The sequence below is a fragment of the Condylura cristata genome, unplaced genomic scaffold, assembly GCF_000260355.1.
Source record: "Condylura cristata isolate star-nosed mole 26May11 unplaced genomic scaffold, ConCri1.0 scaffold00012, whole genome shotgun sequence".
Taxonomy (NCBI): Eukaryota; Metazoa; Chordata; class Mammalia; order Eulipotyphla; family Talpidae; genus Condylura; species Condylura cristata.
The window spans coordinates 31,685,193-31,712,789 of record NW_004567113.1 but is presented as its reverse complement, the minus strand read 5'-3'; the positions used below and the strand labels follow the sequence as shown (position 1 = coordinate 31,712,789).

General features: G+C 46.9%; 1 protein-coding gene across 1 annotated transcript in view; it reads right to left on the bottom strand.

Annotated features, from left to right (window-relative positions):
• SCFD2 (sec1 family domain containing 2) overlaps positions 1-27,597 on the bottom strand; it is a 293,766-nt gene that overhangs the window by 7,765 nt on the left and 258,404 nt on the right. The window contains exons 7-8 of the mRNA XM_004681296.2: positions 19,288-19,422; positions 5,730-5,849 (exon numbers count right to left, since the gene is read on the bottom strand). Coding sequence (XP_004681353.1) covers positions 5,730-5,849; positions 19,288-19,422 — 255 coding nt within the window. The remainder of the gene's footprint in view (positions 1-5,729; positions 5,850-19,287; positions 19,423-27,597) is intronic.

Sequence of the window (27,597 nt, the reverse complement as noted above, 5' to 3'; positions counted from 1 at the left end):
GGGGGTTAAATGGACATGACCAAACTTCTGGAAAATTCACTGGGAATCCTCTGACCTGCTTCATGTTGCTCAGAGGTTGTGTGCTCTACTTATGTGCTTCTCCTAAATATTGCAAGTGTGAGATTTCAGACCATCTTACCTTTGCCTTTTCTGGAAGTCCTTAAAAACAGAGGTCACTTAAATTCTCTCGTTGGGGCTTCTCACCAAGTTTAGAATTATCCAGGGCCAAGCTTCTAGAGGATTTAGTTTTCCCTGGATTCCTAAAATTGGATAAAACTGTGTGTGTGTGTGTGTGTGTGTGTGTGTGTATGAATATATTTCTGGATCTACTGAAAAACAATATATATATATATGTTCTCACTAAATGTTCAGTCCCTAAGATGCAGAACCACACCGGGGGTGGGCAACCTGCATGAGCCCACAAAGAGCAGTGGACAGCAGGGTCATCTTGCCCTCTTGGTCTTTCTCCCTTTCCTGAGTTGGCTTTTCTCTGTACTTTTTTTGGGGCCCCTCCCTGTTATTTTTCTCCCACAATTGCAGGTTTCTGCAGGCTTCTTGGCCACCAGCCAGCTCCAGAGTTCAGTCTGCTGAGCTGTCTGGCCTCCGAGCTCCGCACTGGCAGTGCATGAGAGACAGGTTATGTCAGGCTCATGTACCCCAGAGTGAGGGAAATCTGCGAAGCCTCCACCTGGCTGTTTGGGGTCAGTGGGGTTGTTGCTGCCTTGCTCCCCTTTTTCTGTAGTGTGGAAAGAGGGTCTCTCCAGCTGCTACGCTATCTCATCTGCTTGTTCACTGATACCCATGGGCAGAGAGCAGAGAAACATGCCCTCTCCAGAAGATGGCAGTCCTGTGGGTCTCACTGTTTCAGGCTTTCCCCATCACTTTCGGTGAAAGAGAATTCATTTCTGGATGCGCCTTCTTTGGGATCACCAATTTCCCTTGAGGAGCTGATCCCAGCATGCTTTACAAATCTCAGCATGAGAGCTTCTCTTCCAGGAGCCCATGCCAGCCGAGGGGCCACCCCCATCATTCCCACCACAGCACCTGTCCATGGTCTTGGTACACTTATCAATGGCTGGGTGTGAGGTCGCTGTTAGTCATTCCATTAGACTGGACGTTTCACAAAAGCAGAAACAGGTCTGGTTTGGTTACTGCTCTATGCTCAATGCCAAGATCAGGGCTGGGTATGGAGTAGGTAGAGGCTCAATTAATTTCACTAATAATTGATGAACACAATTTAACAGACAAAAGCTACCATATTTAAGTTCAGAGAGCACCATGCAGAACAGAGAAGATAGATATAAATAGCCAGTGAGATCAAAGATAGAGTGGGTGAAGTTGTCCATAACCTTAGTGTGAATGAACAGGTTGGGGTCATCACCAGAAAACCTACTTTTATCTTGTGCTGTAAAATTTCTAGCGTTCAGTATTCATCAGCCAGTGGATAATCTTGAACCCCTGTGCCTGATCCCACTTGTGGTCCTGGAAATAAAACAGTACAAAAGTGCGGAGCCCAGGCGCTGGTCAGGAGTGAGCGAGCAGAGGACGGCAGGAAAGGAAGGCCTAAGGTTGGCAGGCGAGACTGCGGAGGCCATGGCAGGGATGAGGAGGTGGCCCCACCTCTGCACTGACCAGCCCCCATCAAGGAATGCCATTCAGCCCATCGAGGGAGGAGGGTGGAGGCACATCCGGGCTGAGGAGAGCCACGGGGAGGCTGGGCCTCAGAAGCACGGCATGGTGGGGTGCAGGCATGAGGAGCGACACTCAGGCCTGGGGAGCTCATGGGAGCTGCCTTCATGCAACGTTAGAATTGTCACGTGGAAGACAAGTGAGCCTAATTTGCTCTTCCATTCTGTGTGGTCTGAGCCAGAAGCAGCACAGGTGAGTGAGCTCCAGCAGGCACAGTGGACTGGTCTACTTCATAGGCTCAAGTAGGCAGCAGTGAGGGGGAGGGGAAGGGCACCTCCTCCTGGGGGATGGTCAAGACAGAATGTCAGTGTTCCATGTCTAGTGTCACTGTTTCCATCAACGGTCAAGTCAGAGCTACTTGCTTGGTGTCTTTGACACTGTGTCGGCACGTAGATCCAGTAGAACCTGCTGCATCTCCTGTGTGGGCACATGTGTTTTGCAATGGCAGTCTGAGTCTAAGCAGGTCGTGGAGCTAGTGTCCTGCCTGCACAACTCTAATCATGCACAGCCAGAGCAGAGAGGCTTAATGTCTGTGTCAGCCCCACGAGCAGAAAGCGGGCCACGTTCCATGTCTCAGATGCGGGCAGTAAGCCTCAGGGCCAGGGCAGCTGCGAGTCTGTCGAGGACTTAGAGAGGGAATCGCAGGCCTTGCAGGTTCCCTCCAGCCGTTCACCAAGCTCCTTTTCACAGCTTGCAGATGAAAGGCTGTATGTGAAACCACATCTCCTTTCTTTTTCCCTGGGTCTTAGGAATCTTCTAGGGCCTGCTAACTCTTTGGGTGGGTCTTTTGCATAAAGGACCAGTAGCAGTCAAGGCTGATCGTTAAGCCCCAAAATTCCTTGAAATGCTCTCTCTGAGGATGAGCACAGGGCCAGACGGCAGCCAAGTCACCGCGGACTTAGGTCTCTGTTGTCAAACTTGGGTTACACAGCTTTGAAAAGGATGGCGTGTGGGTCTTTTTTAGAGGGGGGATTGACTTGTCAGGCTATTGACCATACCTCGCTGTTCTGAAGTGCTAAGAATTTGGGTCACCATATTAAGGGTGGAGAAGTGTGCTTTCTGATTGAGAAAAAAAAAAAGTTCTTGCTCAAAAAGGGCAGTGTCCACTAAGTAGCTTTTTCTACACCAAGGACAGAAAGGGTATTGAGTGAAGCAGAATCGACCACTTCATCAGAAATTTCACCAACACCATTAAAGAGTGGTCATAGCCAATGACTGGTCACTCCGCTGCTCAATAACCTACCGCAGCTCCCAGTCTCACTCCTCAGTCTGGTGTCTGCATGGCCTGGGCACGCCAACCCCAAGTCAGTTCTGCAGATTATCAAACCACAGACTACAAGGCTTACGGAGATACTGCCATGTCTTCAGCATTTTCTTCAAGAAAGTCACGTTTGTTTGAGGAGACAATGCCAGAAAATAGGAGTAGTCAGCCAGCAGTGGATTTGGGGCAGCAGCAGAGAAGCAGGAAGGGCCTGGAACTGCAGATAAGACTTCACAGAGAGCCAGCGGGAGGGCCTTGTTGGCTGGCTGCTGGTACAATCACCTGTCAGTCATAGCAGGTGAGGATTCCGTGGCTGGTAGTGGTGGGCGACAGGCCTGCCAGGCCTGGGCTGGAATCCCACCTGGTTCCCGGGTGAGTTTGGTGGTCCATGGCCTGCAGGAGCCAGCGTCCACGCCAACTGAAACAGCTGCACCCGTTTTGCTTTCTCCAACCCATGGGAAGTAGGTCAGCTATGTGCACTGGTGGCGCAAAGCTTAAGAGTAGCTCCCCAAGGCAAGCCTCACAGCGGGTGGGAGGAGAGAGTCTGTGGGAAGCTGTCCCAGACTCCTGTCCTCTGGAGGGACACTCTGAGGTGTGGGTGAATATCCAGCTTCTCAGGCCCCCGAGGCCTCAGACCCGCAGCAGTTAAACTAGCCCTTTCCGGCGTCTCTTCCTCCACCTTCTTTTCTGATTTCCTCACTTCTGCTTGAGTCATCTCTCACAAACCCACATACTCTCATGTCCTGTCTCGGGGCCTGTTTGGGGAAGCCCCTAAGACCAGGATGTTGCATCTCCCTGACAGGCTCTGCTTCGCCAATGAGATCAGAGTGTTCTGACCATTCGCCTACTCCTAACGAATCTCCCTTGGATTCTTGCTGGCAGCAGCCAGGAGCCTGACTCCTTCTGTGGGGCTGGCAATGACCCCTCAGAAGTGGTTGGAAACAAACACCATCACCATTTCCTGAGGTTCAGTGCCAGGCATGGCGCCAAAGCGCACATTCTCACCTCCTCTCTGATTTAAGACTTAGAGCCACCAGTCCCACTTACTAAGTGAGAAAATGGAGGGTTTTTCTCTCCCAGGTGCTCTGGCTTATAAAAGGCAGAGGCAGGATTGAATCCATATCCGTAAAACCAAGAGGCCTGTGTTCTTCAAGGCAAATGAGCAAGCCAAATAAAAATATACTGTGACATAATAAGAACAAAATGGGAGTCACCGAGGGGAAGGCAGGGGCAGCGGTGAGCGAAGCAGGTGCAGGGGGCCCACAGCACGGGGTGCGTGTCGATTAGGCTTTTGGTGGGGTCATGACACAGCAGACCCAGATGTGGAAGGAGGACGTCACCTGACTTAAATAATGTTACAAACCAATAGTACTTCAATTAAAAAAGAGAGGTTTGTCAACCCCATCAAAAATGGGCAGAAGAGCTAAAAAGACACTTTTCCAAAGTGTCTTTGGACACTTTGAGGAAATGCAGATGGCCAACAGGCATATGAAAAAATGTTCAACATCACTCGTAATAAGGGAGATGCAAATTAAAAACCACAATGAGATACCACCTCACCCCAGTGAGAATGGCACATCTTCAAACAACTAGCAACAACAAATGTTGGCGAGGATGTGGAGAAAAAGGAACTCTCCTGCACTGCTGTGGGAATGCAAACTAGTACAACCACTATGGAAAACTGTTTGGAGGTTCCTCAAACTGCTAAACATGGAGCTTCCCTACGACCTGGCAATCCCACTCCTAGGTATCTACCCAAAAGACACAAAAACACTGATTGAAAAAGATACCTGCCCCCCCCATGTTTATTGCTGCTTTATTTACAATTGGAAAAACATGGAAGCAGCCCAAATGCTCAAAAGTAGATGACTGGATTAAAAGGATGTGGTACATATATACAATGGAATATTACTCAGCAACCAAAAAAGAGAAACACATGTCTTTTGCAGCAACTTGCATGGAGCTGGAAAAGATCATGCTTAGTGAGATAAGCCAGAAAGAGAAAGAAAAATACCGGATGGTTTCACTCATAGCAGGAGTATAATGGACCAGGCGAGAAAATAACAAAAATAATGAACAACCATATACCAGAGACATGTTGTGGGGGTGGAGTGGGGAATGGGGTCAAAAATGGGGGGGTAGGGAGGGAAGTGCACCGGATTATGGTGATGGCACACGGGTGACTTGGTGATGGGAAACCCGCGGGGATTACAATTGAGATGGAAAAAAAATGTACAAAATGATATAAAAATTAACTGTTATAAAATTAAAAAATATATATGATAAAAAAACCCAAAAAAAACCCCAAAAAACCAAAAAAACGAGAGGTTTGTATTCCTAACCATTGGTCCACTTAATTGGGGGATGAGGAGGTTGGAGTCTCCAGAGGAAGAATCCACATTTGCTTTCTCTTGAAAATGTGCCTTCGCAAGCTCCTCCAACCCTGCCCCTCAGGTGTACCTGGGACTCGCCCTCAATTACTTGGAGCCTAGAAAGCAGTGAAAACCCATGAGCGATGGGTGCAGCTTCAACATGTGAGACTACATTCCCAGGGACAATCGCACCCCAGCCCTTGAAGACCAGAGGCACAAAGGGACTGTGAAAGGTGGGTTCTCCCCGTCCCCCTGCCAGGTGCACGCTGGTGGTGGACAGCAGAGGGCCGATGTTACAGGGCAGGAGTGGGTGGGAGAGGGGGACGGCCCTGACGGCAGGTGGGGAGGGGCTGGAAAGCCTCCCGAAGGGCCCTTCCCCAGGACTCTCCTGCCCCGGGTCTCAGTACCTGGGTTCCTGGTTTCAGTGACAGCACAAGGTCTTTGACCATTTTGGCTTCAGAGATCGTGACCCCGCCCACCACGAAGAGGATCAGGAGAGGGTGGTCGCTGGGATGAGGCCGGCTCACCTGCAAAACAGAAGTCACCCATGTCAGGCAAACAGTGCAGAGAGCCATTCTATGTACCTACTTAGAGACCCCAAGTTGTTAGCCCATTAATCCTCAGAGCATGATTTGCTAGGAAGCAGATGTGCTAGTGGTTTGGGTGTCCATCGGGCAGGAAAAGGCATGTCATCGTATTGCATGTCTTGAAATAAATATTTTTTTAAAGAAGATTTATTTGGGCCCTCCCTGGTGGTGCAGTGGATTAAAGCACAGCACTGAGAAACTAAAGCCACTTCCGGATGAGTTCGATTCCCGCCTGCCCCGGAGGTGACTACATGGCATGGCAGACCTCTCCTGACCCGCCCGCTGCTCCCCTCAGCAGTGTACTTAGTCCATCTGCCTGTTCTGCTCCCCACTCTGTCTCTGGTGAAGCCTTTCACCGCCCCTGAGCCTCTGGCCTGTACTCCAGTTCTGTATAAATAAATAAATAAATAAATAAATAATAATAATAAAAAGATTTATTTATTTATTCATACAGAACTGGAGTACAGGCCAGAGGTGCAGGGGCAGTGAGAGATTCACCAGAGACAGAGTGGGGAGCAGAACAAACAGACTGAAGAAGTACACTGCTGACAGGGGCACCTACTCCCCTCAAGCAGGTGAGACAGGAGAGGTCTGCTGCACAATGTGGGTCACCTGTGGGGCCGGGGATCGAACTTGCACTGAAGTGGCTGTGGCTAGCTTGCAGTGCTGGGCTTTAACCCACTGTGCCACCAGGAAGAGCCTTGAAATAAATATTGTATTGAAGGAGAATTAAAGGAATGGTGGCTATTAAATAAGTGAAAGTTGAGGGGGAACCTCATTCCTGCCTTGTCAGTCTTCAAGGCTCAGCCTAAACTTGTCCCCCAGCATAAATATATAACAGAGCTGTTAGCTCTATTTCCTCCCAAGCAGCACTCGCCACAGCCTGTGGTTATGACATATTTATTTGTTTGTTTCCTAACTGGCTGCCTCCTCTCCCAGAACACAAATTCCACGAGGTGGAGATCTTGTCTGCTTGGCTCACTGCTTAAGTCCTGACTTAGTGCAGTTTCTGGCACAGAGTAGGTGCTTAGCATATGTCTGTGGAATTGAGGGGAGGCAGTGGGAGAGGTGGAAGAAGATGAGCGAGGCCAGGCCCCACCCTCCAGGCCATTACAGGCTACAGACTTCATGCCCTTACTTCCACGAACCCGCGTAACCAGCCTCAGCTACCCTATCCTGTGGAGCACGCTGCCTGAAGCTGCAGAGAACGCTTTCCAGTGTCTTATGATCTTAACGAGGCAAATAACTGTCATAAATTAAAGTGCTCATACTTGCGTTCGTTAGGACAAGCAACACAACTAACAGTTGGCTCAGTGACTAGTTGACGGGGCAACAAGGGCTCCTGGAGTCAGTAGGATTGCAGCCACGTCCAGAGCCAGATGTTGGGTGGGTGTGGAGCACGCAAGAGAAGTGGTATGAGCCGAGTTCCAGGAAAAGTCAACCAGCATCTGGTGGAGCTGGCTGGAGCCAGCCAGGGAGGAGCAGGCAAGGAAGGGTGCTGCCAGCTGCCTCATGGCCTCTGAAGCCAGACCGGAGACGAGTGGGCTAGAGTGCCCTAAGGAGAGGGTCGACCAGGTGGAGAGTTACACACCACTCACACACACTCCAAGTCACCTTCAGCCCCAGGAGCAGAGGGTGGCACATCTGTGGAGAAGAGCTCTCTCTCACCTCGTCCCTCACGTCTTTCTCAGCTGGTTCTTCTGCTCCCTGGCCAGGCTACCCCACTTTTCAACATCTTACTTTAAAAAACACTGAACAAGGTAATTCATGCAGTGTTTCCAGTTACATAAGTTACACCTTGGCTTCTGGAAAGGGAACTCAGACTGGAAAGGAAGGGAGGAAGGGAGGGAAAGAGGAAAGGGGAGGAGGGGGTGGGGGAGAAGAGGGGAGAGAGGGGAAGGAGATGGTGAGGTGGTGGGAGAGGAAGATATCTGGACTTTTTCAAAGGTTGATGAATACCACAAAAAGCTACATCACTGTCTGATCATTAGAAAAAGACTCTTGGGTCCTCCCAGGTGGCACAGTGGGTTAAAGCGCAGCACTATGAAGCTAGCTGCAGCCGCTTCAGCATGAGTTCGATCCCCGGTCAGGGAGGTGACCCACATGGTACAGCAGACCTCTCCTGTCTTGCCCGCTGTTCCTCCCAGTGTACTTTGTTGATCTGCCTGTTCTGCTCCCCACCCTGTCTCTGGTGAATCCTCTCACCACCCTGCACCTCTGGCCTGTACCCCAGTTTTATTAAATTAAAGAGAGAGAAAGACTCTTGGCCCCACTAGCTGTGCCCTGTGGCTCCCTTCCTCCTGCCAGGCCAAGTACCATCTGCCCACAGCAAACCTGCTTCTACCCCGCTGTCCCCGGAGCTGCTCTCTGAAGTCGCCGACCACCTCATGTGCAGGACTCAGTGGACACTGCTTGGTCTTCACTGAACTGTGTATTTCTGTGGCATTTGTCCCAGTGGATGGCATGTCCTGGCAAGCACCCTGGCACTCTCTTGGTTGTTCCTGCTACTTTTCTAATCATTTCCTGTCAAATTCCTTCATTCTTCAGGCTCCCTTTCCTGGTCTGTTCCTTTGAATGTTGACGTCATGAGGGCTCCATCCTTGACTGCTTGCTCTTCTTGCTTAATACATCACACCTGCAGGGCCTCCTGCTTATATGCTGTCAACATTCTTTCAGTACTTCCAAGATCTATGTCCTTAGCTCACACATCTGCATGGAGTTCCTGTGGACATCCTACCATGCTGCCACCACTTTTTAAAAAAATATTTATTTATTCATGCATCCAAGAACTGGGGTTTAGGCCAGAGATACGGGGCTGGGGTGAGAGGATTCACCAGAGACAGAGTGGGGAGCCGGACAGGCAGATCTACTGAAATACACTGCTGAGGGGAACAGCAGAGAGACAGGAGAGATCTGCTGAATCATGTGGGTCAGCTCCCTGGCTGGGGATGGAACTTGTTCTGCAGTAGATGGCTTGATAGTGCTGCCACTTAGCCTGTTGTGCTGCCAGGGAAGCCTGGATCCTTTCGTTTACAGGGTTGCAGATAGGATGCATGCTCTTCCTCCTAAGTTTCCCTCAATTCCTACCTTGACGTTCGAACAGCATCCTCATCTTCACAGTCACGGTCACAGCCAGATATTTGCGCGTCAGCTTTCACATCCCTGGTGGAGTCGTATTAATTTCCCTCCCTGAGGTTTACAGATCCCTCCTTGACTTCCACTGCCCTGGTGGGGACGCTCATGCCTTCTTCACTGGATCACTAATCACTAGATCACTGCTACGGTCATAGAATTCATCTCGTTGACTGACGGCTACCCATCCCATCTCTTCATTCTTGCCTGAGGAAACTTGCTAAAATGCGAATGTTTGCTATCAATGATGGCAACATCCTAAATACTTTTCTATGGTATCTTGTTCCATCCTCACAATATTCTTAGGAGGTAAACGCAACTACTGGTCACTCTTACAGAAGAACAGATTGGTGTTTACATACAGTGCCTAAATTGTGGAGCCAGGACAGAACCCCAGAGGCCCATTTCTCAAACATCCCTCAGGTTCCACACATGTCCACATTCTTTCCTGGAGTCTCATATCTCTGAGAATAAAGTTCGACCTCCTTAATTTGATAGATAAGGCTTATACAATGTAGCTTTGCTTTCTGATTCTGTTTTCATCTTTCGCATGCACTATTTGCTGGAAAGATTCAGTGTCTGAATACATGGTATTTGGCTTTGTTGTTTTTTAACGTTTAGTTAGACATATGACACTTTACTGAATATGCACTTTACAGTGCATTTCCCACGAATTCAGTTTGTTTTCACAAAGTCAATGAGCCTGTGTGACCAGCACCTAGCAGAGGAAGCGGACAATCAGGACTCTGGACATCTTCCCAGGCCCCTGTCACCACCCACCAAGGAGCACTAGTGGGACTTTAACACTTGATATCATTACTTTGCCTTTTTTCACTTAACCCTATTTTCCAGAGATTTTTCCACATTGGGAGGAAAGCTCCCAGCCCACATGCAGGGTTGGGGTTGCACCAGTGAGTTTTGGCTGCTGTTCCTGTGGGATCCTGGTCACTAAGCAGCCCGAGCATCACCACATCATGCTGTTTATGTAGCACACACGGTCTCCCCTATGAAGAGCACCCTCAATAGCCCTCTTGACCTCCCTCTAACTCTCTTTAAAAATATTTCCTCTTCTAAAAGTTTTCCCCTAACCGTCCCTCAACTCTTGCCCCAAGAGAGGAATCTGGTAGACCCACGCCTTGGCCTTCTCATACCAGACCATTCAGATTATATACCTGCCTGTCTCCTCCCCCTAGTATAAGCAACTGGGGGAGGGGCGACTGACTATGTGTATCTCGGTATTTTCACCTCTAAGCATACACCTACCTCCTGGTAAATTTCAGCCAAGTTGCATGAATAAAATGACTTAATAAGTGAGATCGCTGGTTCACTGGTGATACCCTTCCTTTCTGAGAGGTTTCTTAAGACACTGTCTTTGCTTTATGCATATTCTTTCTTGGCTCAGTCCCTAGTCTGGGGGCCCTTTTTAGTCTTATAAACTATTGTTGTTCTTCACTTATTTCTGGGACAGAAATACAACTGGTTTCAGAACTCCAAGTGGTACAGTATGTTCCCAAAGACATATGCTTCCCATAAGAGAGTCTGGACTCTGAAATACATGGCAAGAATCTTGGAAGGATGTATCGAAAGATGAAAAGGGGGGGGAATGAACAACAAGAATAATACCCTGAGGCTAAGGAGTTGAGAGAATGTTGGGTTTGGTACAATAATTGGGCCCAATTAATGCATATTGCTGTTTGCTATTTGGGTTTCTGTTTAGATTTGTATTTTGATACCAGACTTTCCTTTTAGAACGTGTCAAGTTGGCAGGCTATTGGGAAGTGGAGTCTCTTCCATCAGAATAACACGTGCCTTATAATCAGCCACATACAGCTGAGTCCTGTTTGTGTGAGCTCGTGGTTGAAGGCACTTTGAAGATGAAAGATTTAAGCACCATTACTGCCATTGCAAATGCACAGATTAATAAAACAAGTTAGGCTGACTGCTCTTTCTTTCATTTTCTAAACCTGCACTGGCTGTGATCTGGAGACATCAGTTCTGGTCAGAGAGGCAATTTCTCCCCGCTATCCCTGCCAACCTTTGAAGAAGAGGCTTGCTGAAAGCCTCACTGCAGCTGTGGGCCTGAGAGAGCTCTTTGATGTCGTGGTTGGTTCCCTGAGAAGGTTCCACTGCTTCTACTCTCTGGATCTCTCTAAGCCTTCTGGGAGTCCTGTTGCTGATTCCCTTCACCTGTTTCTCTTGGATATCCATTTGTCCCCAGCACAGACAAGGGTGAAATGCCCTATCCTCCAACAATGGACAGAGACTTCTAGAAGGGAGAAAGTCCAACAGGAGCTTGGATCTTAAAGGGCACTGAGCCATGAGAACAGCAGCGCTGACTTAGAAGTTTCTCTCATTTTCTCCCAGCAGGCATTAGTGAGCACACTGAACCCTAGGAGACATGTCCTGCCGAGCACCTTGCCTTTTATTTACTTATTCATCTCTTCAACAGATACTTGCCGGACAATTACTATGGGGCCAGACACTGCTCTAGGGACTCGGCAGTCAGTGCTCCAGGGGAGGCTCTCTGCTGTCATGGCTCATATTTGAGTTAGGTAGGCTGACAAAACAAGCCAATTGGCAGTGCAGGTGGTAAGCACTACCCAGGAAAATAAAGCGGGAGGCAGGACAAGCACCGCTTTTCGCAATCCTTTGAATCTCTGAAGTAGGTAGAAGAGACAGTGAGACTTACTACACACATAAAGTGAGTTGTCCAATGACTTCTAACCACCGAGCTGGGAAGCTGGGAGGCTGGGAGGCTGGGAGGCTGGGAGGCTGGGAGGCTGGGAGGCTGGGAGGCTGAGGTTGAAATCCAAGTCTATGCAGAATGAGACACATTCCACAGCCCTTCATTTATAAACAGATTCCTCAAACTGAAAACATTTTAACTAGCTTTTATCTCTTAAAACTCGGTACTTTTGGTTCTTTAGAAACATCAGTCAGTTGCCAGGTTCCTTGCAGGGCGTTCATTTAATGGCCTTGCAAAAGGTTTTCGTGACCTCCCTGCAGTCTGTGCTGAGTGGGTGGCTCCTCTTTCCAAACTCCTGCTGCACCTCTCTGCTTTCTGAGTCCTCTTGGTTTCTCTCCTCGCTGGACTTCCTCAGAAGCTTCCTCTCATTCTGCCTGCCCCACCACAGGTCAGAACTGCTCTGACCTAGTGCTACTTACTCTCCCTAAACACCTTTCCTCGATGACACCGCCCCATTCATTCATGCCTCAGTCGGCCAGTGGTTTCTGATGGCTACTGCTGGCTGGAGCTCTGAAGAGCACCAAGCTAAACTCTCAAGATTATCTTCTCCATTCCTGTTCTCCAGAAGAATGCTGACAGCACCATCCACTCATCCAGACCTGGCGAATGATCCTAGACCGCATCCTCTCAGCTACGTCACAGTCAGTACCCTGTCTGCAGTACACTAGAAGCCCCGCCCCATTCCTCCAACTGACCACCAGCCCTTCTCCCTCTCCATCTTCTCATCTTCCCTCCATGACCTGATGCCTGTGTGGCCTGGCCCCTCCCGTCACTGCCAAGACAATCTTTACTGAATGTAAACTGGTTATCTCTTCCTAAAACCACTCAGTGCCACTAAAATGCTTTTGGTCAAATGTCTTGGTCAAAACCTCCAGCCTTTCCTCATCTAGCTTCTGCTCATCTGTCTTCATATATATATATATATATATATATTAAAGATTTGTTTATTTATGCATACAAGAACTGGGGTACAGGCCAGAGGTATAGGGGGTGAGAGGGTTCACCAGAGACAGAGTGGGGAGTGGAACAGGAAGATTGACAAAGTACACTGCTGAGGGGAGCAGTGGGAAGGTCAGGAGAGGTCTGCTGTGCCCTGTGGGTCACTTTCCTGGCCAGGGATCCAACTCATGCTGCAATGGCTTTGGACAGCTTCATAGAGCTGTGCTTCAACCCCTCCCACCAGCAGGAAGGGCTCTGTCTTCACACTTTTAAACCACCTACAAGCAACCCTCCATTCCAGCCACTTGGCATTGCCTGTAATTCCTTCAGTGCCCAGGACATTGCATCGCTTTGTCATATCCTGTCCAGCGTACCACTCAGCTGGCATTCCTGCCAGCCCTAATTATCTTGCCATCATATTATGTTCTTAATCTTAGTAATGATACTTAATCTATTAATTATACTTGCCATCAAGCATAAGCTCTGCAGTGTAAGCCATGCCAGGGCTGGCATGTCATCTGCTTCGTCTCTGTGTCTTCCTTTCCCACAGCAATGACTGGCTCACAAAGAGACTTGATAATTGATCACAGGCAGACAAAGTTTGGAGACTGCCAGAACCAAGATTTTGTCTTTGTTGTGTGATTCCTAGCAAAACCCATCTTACTAGAACACATGGGGGCTGCCGGAAACCAGATTCCTTCCAGGTTCACTGTGACCTACAGAAATGCTAAGAGAGGGACTCGCTGTGTAGTAGCTGATCATGGAACTCGTCTCACCAACTCACATTTAGTTAATGATAGACAAAAATCAAATCCTACCTTGTAGTATGGGGTATCATTAAGGAGATATAAAAATAAGGGCCTCCCTAGTTAAAGACACAGAGCTATCAAGCTGTCACTAGCCACTGCAGCATGAGTTTGATCCTGGGCTGGCCAGGGAGCTGACCCACATGGCGTGGCAGACCTCTCCTGTCTCCCCCACTGCTCCCCTCAGCAGTGTACTTTGTCGATCTGTCTGTTCTGCTCCCCTCTCTGTCTCTGGTGAATCCTCTCACCACCCCTGCACCTCTGGCCTACACCCCAGCTCTTATATGTATAAATAAAGTAAACCTTTAAAAAAAAAGATATAAAAATAGTTATAAGTAGCACTGCCAACAGGAATTCCAGGACATGTACTGATTTAATCAACAAATACCAAATGTTGAGATGGTTTCTCTTGCAGAAATGGCACTAAGTGTAATGAGCCTAAACCAACTGTTCAGCGCTCTGAGCTTGTTTTTCTGATGCAAAAAATAAGGCGCTAGACTCCGTGACCTCCAGGCATGTCCAGCTCTCAGCCCAAAGATCTGAAACGAATGTTCACCTGAGGCTCATCCTTTCTGCTCTTCATTTTATTTATTTTTTAAAAAGATTTATTTATTTATGCATATAGAACTGGGGCACAGGCCAGAGATGCAGAGGTGGTAAGAGGCTTCATCCAGAACAGAGTGGGGAGCAGAACAGGCAGACAGACAAAGTACACTGCTGAGGGGAGCAACGGACGAGATAGGAAAGGTCTGCTGCGCCATGGGCTGGGGATGGAACTTGCAATGAGGCGGCTGAGGCCAGCTTCGTTGTGCTGTGCTTTAACCCGCTGCGCTACCAGGGAGGGCCCCATTTCTGCTCTTTGTTCTCACAGCTTGGATCTACTGTAGAGGCATCTGCAGTCTGTCCTACCCCTAAGCCAGCAGGCTCTCTAGCCACGTGGTTACTGTGCGTCGCCAGGCAACCAGGCAGTTACAGTGCAATCCTGCCCATTGGCTAGCCATGGGGCCAGACAGAGACTGGGCCTCATCTGCAAATCGAGCCTTGACCTAAAAAGATGAGGTTCAGTCAGAGCTGAGCTCTTATGAGGCAAACCTATCTGGCCCTTCCACCAGTGTTACTGAGAAGCTACCCTCCCGGGGCACTCTGCTAGCACTCCGCAGGCCACACAAAGCTGGAAGAACTGTCCAGTCCTCTGGCTCTCCAGCTCCTGGTCCAGTCCTTCCTGAGGTCTACCACACCGATACCCTTGGGCTCCCTGACACACCGCTCGGTCCGCCAATGAATTATCCTTTCTTTGATTAAATCAGAGCAATTTGTAGGCATCTTAATTGCAATGAGGGAATGTCAGCTATTTCCCCCTCACCACCACTGACTCCCATGGCCTGCCTAGCAGTTTCCATCTCTCTTTTTTCTAGCAAAGGCAGCAGGACTCTCAACTCAACAGACTAAGCCCAACGATAAGCAGTGGGCCTCCTTGGAGTCTTTTCACAAATCTTTTATTTTTTTCCAATTAAGCATGGCCACAAAAGAAGTGGAACAAAAACTAAAAACTTAAAAAAAAAACACATAAAAGGAGGTAAAAGGGCCTCATGCAATTTCATTAGATAAAACCCATACTTCTCATGCCAATTCCAGCAGAGAAAACATCTTGACAAATCATGTCCTTTAGTCAAAACAAGTTGAGGTCCAAACACATGGAGTAGATATAAAATATATTATTTTCAGGAGACTGAAATCCAAGCCACAAATCCCAGAAACGCATTTTAAAAGTGCTGCTTATTAGACACGCTAGTTTTAAATTAAATTAACGTTGCAGTGAGGGGGAAGGTATGTTTCAATTTATTTATTAGATCACTATCAAGCTTTCCTTTAAGGAGGTCAAGGTGCTTCACGTACAAGCCTTTGGAGAGAAGATTTGGCTGTTTGAAGAATGTTGGGTTCTGTCAAGGCTGTGGCTCCCTGGTTGAAAGCCCCCCTCCCTGGCCCCCACCATCCCTGGGGCACCGCCCTTTGAAGCCAAAGGCTCCTTGTGGCTAACCACAAGTCTGTCCCCTGGTTAAGGAGTGCATTCAGCTGACTTGAAACACTTTCTCAGAGCCTCGGCAAGGAATGTTCTTGGGCACACTTGCTCCTCTCAGCTCGTCTGCTCTAAGATACAGGGCTTGAGGGCGCTAACTTGGGAGAGCAGTGTCCTACAGCTCAGTGTCTTATCACTCCGGAGGTTTTTATTCTTTTATTTTTGGAGATTATATTAGTAGATGAGATCATGGGTACACTAGGCGGGCCTTCATTGTCAAAGCCTCTCTGGACTCACTTATTTTGAAACCAGGTCAGCAGTACAAGTGAATTTTCCACCCTTTAGACTGGAGAGAAAACTCTCAGAACCAGCCAAACCCTGACTGGGCTGGTATCTAGCTGGAGTGCAGATTGTAGTTTCCAAAGATTGCTACAGCAGCATGTTCTGCTCCTCATGCTGTGGAGTGCTTTTCAAGAGGAAAAAGGTGTGTCCCCTCTCCTGAACCCTGGGGGCATTGGGATGGCCTCAGCAGAGAGCCATGGAAGTGGAACTAGGTGACCTAGGAGGCGTCCATCTGGCTTTCTGCCTCAGGAGAGTGTTTGCCCCTGGAATGCAGCCACCATGCTGTGAGGAAGCTCAGGCCACACATGGAAGCCTGTTTGGAGAGAACTGAGTCCCTGAGCTCATGTGGGGCTGACGGATGGACCAGTTGACATCACCACAACCTGCTGACCAAGAAAGTGTTCCATCTTTGGGGTGAGCTCTGCCCAATGTTGCAGGCTCATGAACAAAATAAATGACCATCATTACTTTAAGCCAATGTTTTGCAGTAGCTTCTTATACAACAATAGAAAACCAGAATGGGTGAGGATGAAAGACTTCTTTGGAAATACTGGTTACAGGGGACATGCAAAAGCAATATAAAGAAAGTGACTTGAAAACTTGCTGTAGAATGCAAATGAGGTTTTACCTCTAGCAAGGGCACAATTCAGATGCCCTGACACCCTCCTTATGGAGGATTTGTTTGATGTGGACACAGGCATTTTTCTTAACTTTCACTACCTGCAGTGATTTACATAAAGAAGATGGGATCACTACTGGACTATTGGCATCATGTACGATGTCTGGGATGGAGAACTTCACTTCTCTATGGTGCTGTGGCTGGCTGAGGAGCAGCAGCAAACGCCTGCTGAGGTGAGCACTTCTCCTGGTGGATTAGGTACCTGAGTTGTTTGAAATTTCTGGCTCTGGGTCCTAGGTGGTCAAGGCTTTTCTGCTGGTTCTGTGAGCTCTGTCACGTGTCCAGTTTCATGGGCTCCCTGCAGCTTTCCCTAGGAGGGACAATCTATGTCCCAGAGACTGAGATTAGTAGGTAGGACTCACAGTGAAGAAGAAAAAGAGGATATGGAAAAACATCACAGTCTTACAAAAATAACACCTTCAGGCACAAAGAAAAGGATACTCAGAAACCCACATCTCTCTGGCAAGAACAGTCAATTGTGAAACGTGAAATGCTGTGCCCGTAGCGGGAGGTGTCTTCTTCTAGTCAATCACTTGCTCACCTGGCCTCCAGTCAGCATGAACCAGGTGCCCAAGCAGCGGCTCTGCCCAGGACTCAAGGACACTTAGATCGGCTCTCTTCTTAAAGTTCCCATTCTGACGGTGATCACAAAGTTGTAACAATAATAATCACTATGTAATACTACCTAGGAGTTATCATAGCACACTGTTCCGAGTGCTTTGTATGAATTAACTCATTTAATTCTCATAATAGCCTTACCAAGTAGAGGCTACTCGATTGTCAGAAAAGTCATGATGCATGTTAGCATAGAAAGCACAGAAGAAATATATCATGACTTTTTTGACAACTCAATGTTATCACTCCAATGCATAGGTAAGAAAAGTTAGGCACAGAGAGGTTCAGCATGGCATCCAGGTCACACAGCCAGCAGGTGGCAGTTTGAGTTGTCACCCAGACAGTCTGGCACTGGGAGTGTTACCACTATTCTCTACTGACTCTTGTACACAAGAGCAGGCAGCAGAACGCAGTGAGTACTGTTGGCATATACTGGATGCCTTCTAGTCACCACCAAACCAAATGTAAAACAAGAGACATTAAATAGAAAAGACATCCTCATGGGGAGAGCCCAAATTGCTTTTTCTTAAACCCATTATTGGACAGCTCTCTCTGAGAGCAGTCTCAAAGGGCAGGGGTGAGTCATCCGGAGCCCTGACGACAGCCTGAGTGGAGAGACACCTAAGCAGCCCAGGGTAGATTCAAAATTTCCTCAGACAGAGCAGTAATGGAGCAGCAGGAAGAAAACCTGCATGTCCACTCTGGCTGCTTTACTGACTGGCTTAGTCCGATTGTCTGGCTTCTGTCCTCCGGCTTTGGAGTGGCCAGTGTTGCTGGCATGTGCATTGATGGAACGCTGTAAGGCCAGATCTTTGTAGATTAATTCATGATTTCAAAGACTCTTTGAAGCTGGCAAAACATTCTGTTATTTCTAAGAGATACTGCAGTTGAAATCCTGGTATGGACTGGGAGGTCAGACTGATCTTGTTTAGATCCTTCTAAATTTAGAAACTTTACAGTGGGTTAAAAATAGATCACATTTGTGCCCTTTTCCTCTTTCACCGCTCACTGCAAAGGCTGTCCAACATTTTTAACTTTCCCTTGAAATTAGCCAGGGAAACTAGCACCTGCCACTGGGAATCCACTGGGTGGAAACTCAAGTCATTTGGGATGGGTGTTGGGCATATCTCTAGTCTTATGATGGAGCAGTTATCCCTCTTACATAGTAAGTTCTAGAATTAATAGCAAAGCACTATTTTACTAACAACAGATGTTAAATAGAAGAGATCTGCTAGTCTCTCTCGTTACACTCTTCCTATCTAACCATTCCATTCGGATGTTTTTCTTCTTGATTCCTCTTTGAGTTCTCACACTACAGAGTCAATCCCTTCTGTTTTCTAGAGGACAAAGTCAGAAGAAACAGGTGTCCATACTGACTATGTGGACAGGAGAAGAGATCATCAGGTCTCACTGCTAGAGGTAGAGGCAGGTGTCTCCCCTCACCCACCAGTGTCCCAGGTGGGGTGGGGTGAGATGGGGGTGCGGGGGGGCTACTAATAGTGAGGAGTGTGTGTAGGATTCTTTTTTTTAAAAATTAATTTATTTATTCATACAGAACTGGGATGCAGGCCAGAGGTGCAGGGGCAGTAAGAGGATTCACCAGAGACAGAGTGGGGAGCAGAACGGGCCGATTGACAAAGTACACCGCTGAGGGGAGCAGCGGGCGGGTCAGGAGAGGTCTGCCACGCCATGTGGTCACCTCTGGGGCAGGAATCAAACTCATGCTAAAGTGCTTTAGCTTCTTAGTGCTGTGCTTTAACCTGCCGTGCCACCAGGAAGGGCCCACGCAGGATTCTTGTACAGTGAATATGTGGGCCATGAGGAGAAGTTTCAAATGTGCTATCCTGGAGGAATGGCTTGTGTCTTTACATATTGATTAGAAAAGATCACTGGTGAGATTAGGGGAGAAGAAGCTATGAGACTAGCAGTCCAGGCTGTTTATAACTCAAAGCTAAATAGAGAATACACTAAATTCTTAGAAGAGCCAAAAGACCGGGCTTTTTCTTACTTACATGATCCTCACCAGGGTTAAGGGGCACCAGCATTATCATGCCCAGTAAAACAGTGTCACCCTCAGGATGACCTCCTTATGGTTACCCTACCTTCATGAACATGCTGAATCCAGTTTTAAGAAGATCAGTCAGGCCTGAAGACATGTGCTCAATATCAACTGGATCTGGCCTCTCAGGATGAAATATTTCCTCCACGACCTGTTTCAACAAAGGCTTGTAAGACGCCTGCAAAGACAAAACATGTGCTGTAAGTACAAGGGCCTGTCTGGCTTCTGGAGCAAGGCTAGCTATGTATTTGCGCTAAACAAAGCAAAGCAAATTTATTTTTACACTGAGCCACGGTTATTCTTCTCTGTTGTCTAATACTCTAGCAATATTTTGTTTCTATATTTCCATCTCCAAATACAAATACAAAGGTATGCACATCTTTTAGCAGAGCTCTAATCAGCACAGACTAATTTTTCAATTGAGACATAAGTGATAGTTTCATGTGTGAGCTATACTGGAGAGCAAGTATCGTCCTTTGATGGAGTCATGAAGATGGTTTCCCGTTTTTCCGAAACATTCTTAGAATTATGTCTTCTTCTAGTAGGAAGTCAAATGTTTTCTTTTCTTCTAATTTTAATTTTTTTTTACATCATTCTTCATTTTGTGCCTCTTTCCATCTCAGCTGCAATCCCCATGGGCCTCCCATCACCCATTCACCCGTGTGCCATCACCACAGTCCAGCGCACTCTTCCTACCCCAGTTCCGATCCCATGTCCCTTCCCACCCCCATAAAATGTCTCTGATGTATAGTTGTTCATTGTGGAAATCAAATGTTTTCTTACAATGTATTGTTTCTCTCCAAGCCTCAAGCAATCCATCCTTCCTATACAGAGTTTAACTCCAAGTAAAACTTGGCCAGAAAAAGAAGTCAAGATGCCAAAAGGGAATCTGACAAAGTCAGGATTGGAGAAGGCAGGCCACGTGGTACTATCAGAATTTCAGTAGAACAACACCGCAGTTGCAGAAATGCCACGAGATCCATCACATTTGGGTGCTATTTGCAGGCAGAGCCAATATCTGCGCACTGCGTTTCCCGAGCGCCCGGCCATCGGTTTCCTGGGGTTTTCTCATAACTAAGTTTCCCTGCTCTGCCTACCCTTCCTATCAGCGGGGCCACCGTCCTCCTGGTCCCGTTCCTGCTCTGCTGTGCAGTTGCATGGTGCACAGAGTTTGGAACATGGAGAGCCAAGGAAGAAGGAGCGTACGACCAGGAACTATGATGCTCACTGGCGGTGTCGGATAACCCAGGTTCCGAGAGAGCTCTGTGGCCATCTTCCACTCTGCTTCTCTCCTTCCATCAGCCCAATCTGTGCCTATGTCTACCAAACGTTGAGGATATTTGGTGTATGGACGTCATCTTGTTTTTTTACAATCATTTTTTGACTCTTATTTTCCCTTGATTTCACTTGTCATACTTCAAATGTCTTAAAAAAAAGCAAGGTGGCCTTTCCTGATGGCAAACGTGGCAAACATAGCAGCACTACGAAGCTCGCAGCAGCCGCTTCACAGCAAGTTTGATTCCCAGCTGGGGAGCTGACCCACATGGCGCGGCAGACCTCTCCTGACCTGCCCGCTGCTCCCCTCAGCAGAGTACTTCCTCCATCTGCCTGTTCTGCTCCCTACTCTGTCTCTGGTGAAGCCTCTCACCACTCCCGTACCTCTGGCCTACATCCCAGCTCTGTATGCATAAACAAATAAATCTTTGAAAAAAAGCAAGGTATAAGCCATCAAGATCATAACTAGTGGTTAATCTAGAATGTAACTGGGGCATTTATTAGGGATAAGATGCCGGGAGAAATAGCACTTGTTCAGCTGAGGAATGCAGTCCTTTGATGTTAATTAGTCAAACCATTGCCAGCTCAGAGTTCTCACAGCACAGGTAAGGCAGCAACACTCATAAGACAGCATAAAAGCAAAAATAAAGCCTATGACTCAGCTTTCCTGACAATAAAGCCAGGATAATTTTTTTAAATCCAGAGGTTTGAAAATGCACTGTTTTGATGAGGCCAGAGGGAAACAGGTGCTATCATATGTTGTTGGGGTGGTGGGGGGAGAGGAGGGTGAATTGTTATAATCAATGTGGAGAGTAATTTGGCAATACTTATCAAAATTACAAATGCACATGACCTAGCAATTCTACCTCTAAGGATCCAGTGTGTAAATATATGCAATAAGACCTATTAAGTCTGCTTACTGTTTTTATTTTTTTATTTTTAAAAAAGATGTATTGATGCATAGAAGAACTGGGCTACAGGCCAGAGGTGGGTGTGGGACTGAGAGGGTTCACCAGAGACAGATGGGGGAGCAAAACAGATCGACTGACACACACTGCTGAGGGGAGCAGAGGGAGAGACAGGAGAGGTCTGCCGTGCCATGTGTGTCAGCTCCCTGGTGATACTGAACTCATGCTGCAGTGGCTGTGGACAGCTTCATAGTGCTGAGACTTAAAGCCTTGTACCATTACAGAGGTCCTGCTTATCATTTTTAATAGCAAAAGATTGGAAACAACTCATGAGCCCATCACTTGGAAGTGGTTTACTAAGTGGGATGCAAGCTTCTCTCTTCATTTGAAGAGAGAAGTTGTGTATTCATAGGGCAGAAAGCAAGGGAGGAATAATGGGTGAGTGACAAGAGCCAGGTGAGGAAGAGAGGCATGACGAAAGCGTGCATTTGCTGAAATATGCTAAACAAACAACAAAGGAATCTGTTCCACAGACTTTACTATAAGCATGAGGCATGGGGGCCAGACAAGGGACCAAAGTAGCAGGAAGTCTTTCCTGTATTGCTTTATTTATTTATTTATTTTTAAAGATTTTTTAATTTATGCTTAGAGAACTGGGGTACAGGCCAGAGGTGTGGTGGATGAGAGGATTCACCAGAGACAGAGTGGAGAGCGGAACAGGCAGATTGACAAAGCACACTGCTGAGGGGAGCAGCGGGCGGGTCAGGAGAGGTCTGCTGGGCCATGTGGGTCAGCTCCATGGCTGAGGATTGAACTCGTGCTGCAGTGTCTTGGGAGAGCTTCATAATGCGGTGCTTTAACCCGTGGTGTCACCAGGGCGAGCTCTCCTGTATTGCTTTTTAAAAAGCACAGCTAAGGGACCACTATGAACAGTAAGAATAACTTTCTTTTTTTTAAAAGTCAATAGAGTGATTGAGACTGGGGCTCCGCTACTGGGCCTGTGAGGATGGTGCTGGGTGGTTGCCCGACCTGATGAATTTACTGATTGTGACTCTCCAGTGGAGCATGTTGGAAATACAACTGCATCCCAGGAACTAGGTTATGTTTGTCTCAGGTTTGGTGGTCAGGCCTACAGTGGCGTGGGACACCCTTCAGTTGAGTGCTGGGCCCTAGTTGGAATTGAGTGTGCCAGTCCTAGAACCTTTTTACATGAGAATAAACCTTGTATAATGTAAAAAAAAATCAATCCTTTCTTCATGGATAGGAAACATTGGAGTAAAGCTCACTAAAATGTTAATCAGTATTATCTCTAGGTACTGGGAAGAGAGGATATTATTTTCTTTTTGCCAAATCTTGAGTCATAAAAGAACCTAATAAATATTTTCAATGATAAAAAGGAAGGTCCGTAAATGGCCTCTGGATGCCATAAATCTTCTCCCCTGAGTAAGTTGAAAGTTGTTTAAAAACTGTTCCCCAAGAAACACCTTGGATAATACTCTGCTACCTTATCAGCATTATCATTAAATATTCATTGACCCACTGACTTCGTACTTAGAATCCAAGTTTTCACTGGACACAGTACCTGGCTAGGAGCCTCCATTCTCTACCTTCTGCTTAGGTATGGCCATGTAGTGAACTCTGAGCAAAGGAATGTGATTGGAAGGTGAGTGAGACTTGACAAAAGTATCCTTTTTTCAAAATTAACAGGCAACTATAAATCAGTGGCACTCAGCAGGGAAAGGGGAGGGAGAGGGATCAGGACAGGACGGAAGAGATCAAGGACTATGGTACACGGTGACCTGGGGATGGGGGTTTTACAGGGACTGCACCTGAGAGGAGAAAGCAAACACTGTACAAAAGGGAAGAATTGTGTAAAATACGTGCAAAATTTTAATAAAAGAAAAAGAAAATCCCAAACAGTATCCTGTGGGTCTGCTAGGCTCTCCCAATAGGGTACATTAGAGCGGTGTCAGAGGCAGGAAGAGCAAGTGGGGACCTGAGCCACCCTGTTTGCTGTTCTTGCCAGTTTCGCCCCAACTATGGCGCCTCGCCATTGGAGTTATCCCTTTTCTGAGGAACCCAATAATAGACTTAGTCGTGGAATCCAATAAATGACCTTTCTTTTTTCTGCTTTTACTTCTAGCCAAAAGCACATGAAATGACAGAAGCATCATTAATTTGAAGAGGTGTTGATAAGTTTTCTTCACATAGATATTATATAGATTTCTAAATTTTTCACTGAAATGACTAATATGGTATGTTGACAGAGCACAATTTGGGAGAGACTTTCTCAGGTCTAAGAGAGTATACGTCTTGTGACTTTTTAGCAAACATTTCTTAGTTTTTTTCAATTAGCATTCTAATGATGGGAACTCCTTTGACTCCTTCCCCTCGGCCACTTAATTCAGACTGCTTTGTGGTCCATATCATGTCACTGAAATTTGAAATGAACTGCTCTGGCTGAGAATGCTGAGATGAAGCTCCTGTGACTGTCATGGAATTTTCTTTTCAGCCAGAAACTACTCACGTAGCAAAGGACAGAGGAGGTGCTAGTTGCCCCTAGAGACTCACTAGGAAGGACCTGAGGGGGATCAGTCCTATTGTTTGCCTCCACACTCTGATGGTTAACCACAGTAATTTGATTTTCCTAATCAAACATCTTCTGCCAGTTTACCTCTTTGGAGAAGATTAAAAACACAGACTAAAATTTATTTTTCCCTTTTCTTGTTGGTTATTTATTTCTTGCTTCTACCACATCAGGATGGGCTGGATCTGTGTCTGATACAGTCACTCAGAGACCCAGATTCCTACTGCGAGCAGGTATGCCCTGCCCAGGGGTCTGGAAGCCCACATGCAAGCCTTTGCATCAGCACAGGTTCAAAGAAGGAGAGAGGATGAAGGATTTCCAGAGAGATTTTATAGGTTCAGCCTAAAGTGACAAGTAATACTTCCATTCATATTTCATTGGTCAGAATTAGTCAAAGACTCAGGTTTCCCTGCAAGGGAATGTGGACATTTGGTCTGTGTGTTCCAGAGTAAAAGGAATTGACTGTCTACCACAGACACATTGTAAAGCTTGGATTGAAGCACTAATATAATTATTTCTGTAATAATTGCCAAGTTGCATGTTGTAGGCAAATGATTATTAAGCCCTTTTCCCCTGCTGTATAAGAATTTGACCTTTGGTTAACTTTCTAGCTCTGTTTCCCTGGAAACCTGATAAGGGAAGAATGTCAAACTCTGTAGCCAGGCAAGATTGCTTATGATAAAAACCGACCCCTTCTTAGTAATTGCATGAGACCAAGAGACCTATAGAACTGGCTAGAAAGCCTGAGATGGGCTTCTCTGGGCACAGCTGCTCTTGTGTGACTGGGCATGTCCCTTGGAAGAACATTGGAAGCAGCAGAGTTGCTCAAGAAATTAGCTTTAAAGAAGGCACACCTGTCCCCTACCCCGCCTCATGGGAGGCCAGCTGCCTCACTCCTGAGCTGTAACCTCAAAATCAAACTGGATAGCTCCAGCTTGGTAGGGTAGCTGCAAACTGGACTGCATGGCCTGTTTCCTGGATGACCAGCATCCTACTCTGGAGAAGAAATTTGCGCTCCACTCCCTGATGGCAGGCTGTGTTCCTCTCCTAGACAGGCTGGGGCCAAGGTCCCAGAATCAACCTCTCCATTAGACACAGAACACAATGCCAAGGGGCTCGGTGACTATAAATGAAAATGTGTTTATTTCGTTTATAATCAGAAGGAAAAATGCACTTTCAGTCAAAGACAATGTTTTGGTGTAGAACAGTAATACATTTATCTCTACACCAGTGCAGGTGTATCATATAATTGTCAATATTTTTTATTTTTATAGAGGAATGGACTCCAGAAGGTGAAAGTCATGAGGTCCTGTATGATAGCTTCCTGAGCTAGGCTGAACCCCAAAGGGACCTCTGATGAATGCTCAACATGAAATAGAAAAGAAAACTAGTCCCAAAAAACTAAATATTCAAAAAAATGATCTTATACCAGGAACTCTTTTTTTCTCTTCTTCAAATGGTCGACACCTCTTCCTGAACAAACTGGGCTTTTAAAAATACTATTTCTGGGAAACCCGCGGGGATTACAATTGAGATGGGAAGAAAATGTACAAAATGATGTAAAAATAAACTGTTATAAAAATAAATAAATAAAATAAAAAATAAATAAAAAATACTGTTTCATTAATATGTGAAAAAGAAAATATGTCTTTGTCTCTGGTTACTCTTGTGGTGAGCAAAGTATGTGATTAGGTCTTGAAGACTCATTGAACCCAGCTCTTAAGGGAAGATATTGTTACAGCAACAATTTCGGACACTACTCATAAGGCAGATAATTTTGAGGATGGTCTAACTCTAACATCTTTTTGAATGTGCTGCACATTAAACATTGCCTAGGGTTTCCAAAAAAATACGAGTCACTGTCACAACCATATCCCCAGCAAGTGGGGCTGCTGGGTTGCTTCAACTGGGGGAGGCGGCGGTGGTACCCTGGGAACTTTCTGTCTTGCTGCTAAAGATGCTTCCCCCCGTCCTGCAAAATTGACTCTAACCAACTAGGAAGCTAGACTTGGGAAGACTAGACTCGTAGAGAGGGTAGTACCTTTGTTTCAATCCAAGATGTACAGAAGATCGTCTGTGCAAAGCTGCTCACAGCAGCCGGACGATGCCCTGGCTTACTTATTTTTATTTTTTGGTATACTATCACTTTTCTCCTCTCTTTTCATCCTCTTAGTTGCTTACTCTGCAGATTAAAAAGTGGTTCATTTATCTGTTCTCATTCATCTTCCAAATGGAAGCAGATTACTTTTTAAAAATCAGAGTGGGCCCTCCCTGGTGGCGCAACAGGTTGAAGCACAGCATTACAAAGCTAGTTGCAGGTGCTTCAGCATAAGTTTGATCCCCGGCCAGGGAGCTGACCCACATGGCGCAGCAGACCTCTCCTGACCTGCCCGCTGCTCCCCTCAGTGTGTACTTCGTCAATCTGCCTGTTCTGCTCCCCACTCTGTCTCTGGCGAATCCTCTCACCTTCTGCATCTCTGGTCTGTACCGCAGTTCTGTATGCATAAACAAATAAATCTTTAAAAAAATTTTTTTGAGTGTAGCCTCTGCAACTTTAATATGAGAAAATCAAAGGCCAGAGATATTAATTTGCTTGAGTTCACCCTGGTATTGAGAGTTTGCTATAGGATAGAGCCAAGTTTCCTGGCTCTCAGTTTAGTTTGATGTCATGCTGATTCTTTCAAAAAGGATGTATGCAGTTTTGGGGTTAGGTAGATAGAGTCGGGGGAAGAATAGAACTCAGCACTTGGAAAAGCACTGCAGGTGGCCAGGTCAGGGATTACTGGGTCTGGGCCTGGGGAGCCGTAGTTCGCCAGGTACAAGATGAATCGAGCTCTCTGGGTACTGAGGCACTCATGCTCTTGTGAACCGTGCCAGAAAAGCCCAGGAGACAGTGTGGCTCCGTCGGAGGTTTTCTCCAGCAACACAGCACTGCAGCAAGTCAGGCAAGAGTCATACGACAGGTTTTTTGTCTGAAAGGGCCTGTGAGTCCCTTGGTTGGACATCGGGGATGGTATCGACCAGCCACTGCTGATGATGAGCTGCACAAACACTGTGGCATGTAGGAGGCAGGTGAAGTCGCTCACGAAACTGGAGCACTTGCAGTTAGAAATGAAAGCATTAGATCTGCTGCACAGGCAAAACTGGGGGTTAAGGTTTCCAGTCAACACGTTCTACAAACACAACATTTCTAAACAGTGTCAGCAACCGACTCTTATTATAGAGAGCAGCTAACAGACAGCCCGCCCTGAGTGATGATTTGTCTGTGTAACCAACTCCCAAGCAAAGGAAAAGATGAAATGCCACAAAAGAAAGAGAAGGTCTGTTTTGTTCTTCACTACAACTGTTACAGCAACACTTAAGTTGTTTTTTTTTTTTAAGATTTATTTATTTATGCATATAGAACTGGGGTACAAGCCAGAGGTACAGGGGTGGTGAGAGGATTCACCAGAGACAGAGTGGGGAGCGGAACAGGCAGACTGACGAAGCACACTGCTGAGGGGAGCAGCAGGCGGGTCAGGAGAGGTCTGCTGCGCTATGTGGTCACCTCCAGGGCAGGGGAATCGAACTGGCATCGAAGTTG